This window comes from Phanerochaete carnosa, assembly GCF_000300595.1.
Source record: "Phanerochaete carnosa HHB-10118-sp unplaced genomic scaffold PHACAscaffold_89, whole genome shotgun sequence".
In the NCBI taxonomy this organism is placed as follows: domain Eukaryota; kingdom Fungi; phylum Basidiomycota; class Agaricomycetes; order Polyporales; family Phanerochaetaceae; genus Phanerochaete; species Phanerochaete carnosa.
In genome coordinates this window covers 18-5,281 of record NW_006767716.1, presented here as the reverse complement: position 1 = coordinate 5,281, position 5,264 = coordinate 18, and the positions used below count along the sequence as shown (strand labels likewise).

The 5,264-nt window shown below is 46.0% G+C and overlaps 2 protein-coding genes across 2 annotated transcripts; both read right to left on the bottom strand.

The window, feature by feature from the left end:
* Positions 1-428: 428 nt before the first annotated feature.
* On the bottom strand, positions 429-982 carry PHACADRAFT_107559 (uncharacterized protein; the record flags this gene model as incomplete). The annotated part of the gene is made up of 2 exons (XM_007402298.1): positions 429-719; positions 803-982. 2 exons carry the CDS (start codon positions 980-982, stop codon positions 429-431), a joined length of 471 nt encoding a protein of 156 aa, XP_007402360.1.
* A 232-nt stretch (positions 983-1,214) lies between these two features.
* PHACADRAFT_202026 (uncharacterized protein) lies at positions 1,215-4,624 on the bottom strand (the record flags this gene model as incomplete). Its single annotated transcript, XM_007402297.1, has 7 exons — positions 1,215-1,409; positions 1,461-1,565; positions 4,090-4,198; positions 4,255-4,285; positions 4,342-4,426; positions 4,493-4,558; positions 4,595-4,624. The coding sequence occupies 7 exons, from the start codon at positions 4,622-4,624 to the stop codon at positions 1,215-1,217; spliced, it is 621 nt and encodes a 206-aa protein (XP_007402359.1).
* Between the last annotated feature and the right edge of the window lie 640 nt (positions 4,625-5,264).

Below are 5,264 nucleotides of genomic sequence, written 5' to 3'. Positions count from 1 at the left end.
TACCCTTGATGAGGTATTTGTGGTACAGGTTGCACGTCCATTCTCGATATCATCAGGTTCCAACATGAAGCTACACTCACTGTTTGGTAGTCCTTCTGCTCTTCCATCAAAACCTCCCAAGTTTGAGCCACTAACAAGATGTGACTAGATGTAAGCAAAGTCATTAATGGCGAAAAATGTTATGAGTAGAAGAAGAGGACGAGTTGCAGACAATGGCTGATGGTAGTGTTGCCACAGCTTGGCTCAGCTCAGCTCTGGCTCTGCTTTTGATGGCTCTGCCTTTTTTGGTTGAGCCGAGTCAAGCCAAGCCACAGGTTAAGCTGCAGCTTATGGCGGCTATGGCTCTCAAGTGGCTTGAGCCAGCTACCCATCACAAAACGGAAGGTAGTTCACACAGGTACTGCAAAATATGCAATTCATTGGCCATTTCACTTTAATGTTGCTACATATGAGTATATCTCCTGCTTTCCAAGGCTTTCCAAGTCAAAGATCTTTTCATCCATGCCCAATCCCTGTGTGAAAGATAGAGAGTGGTTTTGTTTGAACTGAAACTTCAGCATTTGCAGCTCTTCTATTAGATCTCCACCCATTCTGTTGCGCTGGTCTGTGGCTGTCATCTTCCCAGATGAGAAAATGCGTTCGCAAGGGACAGCAGAGCCTTGGATGGGCAAGATGTCAATTGCCATGCTATAAATAGTGGGAAATCTGGCATTTGAGGCCTAATTTTTCGAAAAAAGCGTTAAAATTCAGTGTAAAATAGAGAAAGAATTCGGAATGCAAGGTTTAATAAAGCTGTACTCACCTGCCAATACACAAGGGCATCAACGCTTGGATCTGTGGGTTCTGCAATGTATGAAAACCACTCTTGTTCCACTGTTCGTGCTGCTAGGGCCTTTGCTTTGGTTTTGAACAAAAGGTTGTGGGCTTTTTGCTGTTGAGTCTCAGGCTCTGAAACAAATGACAGTGTGGTAGTGGAGGCCATCTGTGACTTGTATTTTTGCATCTGGAATATTTATACAGTAAGCAGAATATTCCAACAAAAAATTAAACAAAAAAGTGCAATACCTCTGCTAAAAATAACTTCTCTGCATCGTGAGCCTTCTCTTGTGAACTATTCTGCTCAAACCATTCCAGCTTGTGAGCTGGATTGATAACTAACTGGTGTAAGAATTATAGGTGATAGTAATAAAATTGCCCTTACTTGTAGCTAGAATCTATGTGTCGCTTGCCTGGTTGTGATCACGATAATCAGCAAGTTTGTCCAAACCTTGCTGAATGATATCTGCAGCATGTGATAGCTGAGTCTGCCTGTCTTCCCAGCATTGCTTCATTGCCTCAAATGCAGGCAAGATGTTAATGAGCGTTGGAGTTGACTGAGATGATAACATTTGCTGGAATGCATGTGAAATCTGTTTTAACATTAGTTAATGCATTTTTTTATTTGGAGAAATGTGACTTACCTGAAGGATTTTATGAAATATCTGCAATGCCTTCCACCCTTCACCGTTAAGGCTGTACTTGCGCAGATCTGCAAACTCAGCCCCATGGAGAAATTTCTCAATTGCCTGTAAATAACTTAGCGCATAGATTTTTCATGGTTGGTGCAAAAAAAATACCTCACAAAGAAGAATGGCTCTGTCAATCATGAGATATGTTAAAGACCAGCGAGTCTCAACATTCCAGAGAAGCTGAAGAGCACTTCTTTTCATTAATTTCAAAATATCTGCAAAGTGTTGTCTGCACAAAGAAGATGCACGTATCTAAGAGTTCTAAGTTAGACAATGATGCTGTAAAATTATATAAGACCTACCGCTCGTATAAGGGTACACAGCGTTGCAATCAGATTACGACAAATGGCATCAAGAAAATTGTCTGGAGAAAAAGCCTCAGGCTCAAAGTTTTGCAATGACTCTTTCACAAATTCAAGCTTGGTCATGGCACTGAGAACTGTTTGACATGCCAAGTTGACAATGTGCAGGAAGCATCTGAAAACAACTGAGAAATAATAATGAATCTTTCAAACAATTACTTGCTGAATGTGTTGCTGAAGTTTGTTGAATACAATCTGACGCCTCTTCAGCTCCTTCTCAAGAGCTTTCACACAGGTGTCATTGTTGCTAGCATTGTCCATGGTGATCCAGCCAATCTGGTTATTTTTTGTTAAAATAAAACATTTATGCAAGTAAGTGAACATACTATATAAGTGATCTTGATACGATTCAGAATATGAAGAAATGCAGCTGCGAGATGTTCACCTGTGTGTCTGGTAGGGACACGATGAAAGCTGATAAGATCTGCGCAAAGCTTCAGCTGTGGACAAGGATTATTGCCAGTGTCCTTAGTACCCAGATGCAGCCAATGCGCTGTGGCCGCCATGTATGGAAACAGATGAGGATCTGTCCACATGTCCATGGTGATGGAGATTTTCCCAGCTGCATTCTGAATAAAAAACTGAATTTAAACTTTTTTTTTGGAAAATTTTTGCCACTTACCTGCATATCCTGACTGAGCTCATCCAGATATTCTTCAAGAACCTCACCAACTCGAGCCCAAATGGTTGTGTGGTGAGGAATATTTTTCTTGCATAGCTCAGAACGCAACAACAAAAAGATGTTGTGTAGTCTCAGGTTGTCAACAACACTCAGCAACTGCAAATATTTAATCAGATCTAAAGTGTGAAAAAACTGCAATCAAATTCCTACCTGATCATCAACAACAATCCACTCTACAATGTAGTCAACAAAAAGCTCCTTGCTAAACTAAGGTCAGCCATCCTTGTGCTGCGCATCTGAACCTGCCTCTTCATGTTGGCAACAGCGCCATGCCTCGACGTAAGCAGTAGCGCTCTTTGCTGTGATTCTGATGCCCGCTTTGTCACATGCAGTAACCCAGGCATTGATGTGGTTGTCACAGAAATGTTGCTGGGATTGTCTGTACCTGCTGTGGTCCAGCCTGCCACCTGGTGCTTTGGATCTTATTGCTTTGCAAGTCTAATTAGTATATCTAGCAAATTGTGCAAAATTCAATAAACAAAATCACACAGGCAGAACTTGCACAGCTTTCGCCCACTTTCTTCTGTGGAGAAAGGACCAGATGTCATTTGCCTGCTTGCCATGTCTGTTGCCAGCAGGTCCACATGCTGGCAACTTCCGGCATTGACCAGCGACAGGCAAAGTCAGAGGACTTGCTGGCCGATGTGGAGTTGCGAAGATGAGAAATGGAGCTTGTCCTTGTGAAGGACCAGCACGGGGTGTAGGACTGGTAAGCAAGCTGTCACTGCTAGCAACAGCAGACAAGTCGAATAACTCATGATCTTCAGAGTGCGGATACTGCGCTACAGCGTCACGATTTACATATGGTCTAAAATCCAGTTATTAGACAGCTGTCATATATATAATCAGCTACGCACCTGTCTAGTTTCTCTGGAGTTTGTGCCTCTTTCTCGTTCTCAGTGTAGAGCTCTGGTACAGCCTGCTGTGTATGACAGCCTTTCTTTGGCATTGCTCACTTTATCAATGTCTCTCTCTCAGCCAGATCATGTGTTCCAGGCCCCTTCTTCCCCCCTCTCTTCTTCATTGGAGACTCCTGCACAGGCTCTTCAAAGACAAGATCTGAAGTACCACAGAGAATGAGATGAGATCAGGTGAATTTCAAAAATGTGCACCTGTAACCCTCCACTGAGTCATACTAGCTCCATTCTCAAATTCAATGTGCTTTGCAGTGGTTCTGCACCTCTTAGATGTCCTGCTAGGGGTAGCCGTAGACTGTTTTACCCCTCCTGAGGCTTGGATGTGAGCTTTGGGCATGGTGGCAAGCAAGGCAACGCGGCCCTTTCCTTATCAGGATGGCTTGACCGGCTATGAGCCAGAGCCAAGCTGCGCCATGCTGAGCTAAGCTACTGGTAAGCCATGAGCCGATTAACAGCTTGGCTCGGCTCCTACGTGGCTTGGCTTAACAGCTGAGCGGCTTTTGAGCCAAGCCATGGCAACACTAGCTGATGGTGACTTAGCAATTTCTATGGCGAATTGAACCGTGGGGATCCTGTAGCCGCGGGGGTTCTTGATCTGAGCTGCCAACCTCTCTGCGCACTTTGTACTGGATAATAACAGCTTTTCTGGAATGTGCTGGACGTGCTGGGCCGTCCTGGGAGTTACTGGAGCCAGTGTCCAGCACCTCCAGACGCTCCAGCACTTCCAGACTGATTGGGAAATTGCTGATGAGATCGGAGCCAACGGCTGCTCAGATGGCATGTACTAGAGATTGAGTGCCTCGTCAGGGATGTCTGCTGCATGCAAGACGTGAGAACAAACACTGACAACATCAGCTGCAGGAAACACGAACCGATAGGCCAGCCGCTGTGCGGGAACACAGACCAGCCATTCGTGACGCAAGCTGTGTACGAACGGCCTCCGTCAGCGTTCACGCCCTATGTGGCAGCAGCATGAAACCAACATGAATGTTTGGCTGCTGGGCCCCAGTGCTGTGCATGCACTTGCACGTGATCTGTTGGGATGACGAGCTGCAGTACCGTGTTGACGTCAATCTCAAGGCCTAGTGCCTGTCTGAAACATCACTTCAGCACTCGAAACCGCACTCCTCCTGGCTGTCCTCCAATGTCTGACATCTGAGTTGCCATCAAATTCAGTCTGAAGCCAAGCTTTGCAGACCCTGATATGCGACATTTTCAGTCGCAATGGCCGCCAGTGTGATGAGGCACGCCCCGCCTCGCCAAGCTCTGTGCATCATGGTGCACCGCAGAATTACTGACATGGTGTGCAGATGCTTGCTGGACAGGCCTGCAATGTATATAAGCTTGCCTGACCACTGTAACCAAACCACACATTCCTCACCTTTCTTCACTCGACAACATCACAGTTCTTTGGACTCCACGTTGCTCACACGGCCATGCACTTCATCATCTCATCCTTTGTCTTGGCTCTGGCTGCCACAACTGTTGTGTCAATGCTGTCCCCCACAATTTACCCCGGATTTCAGGGACTTGTGAGCGGCCCCTTGGTTCGTTGTGCTGGCGGGTTGCACGTGTCGACCTGCCAGGTAGACAACAGCTCTCAACTCAGCTTCTCCCCAAACGTGGCTGGTGCCATCTTAAATGCAACTGGGGTGAGTCTCCTCTTATGTCTCTGTGCGATCCGTGCGCTGACAGCCTTGACTTCCCCACAGGTCACCAACGTCTCCGCGTCCTTCACAATTTTGCCACTTAGCATGTTCGGGAACGGGAGTGAGGCTAACTTCCTCGGTGTGAA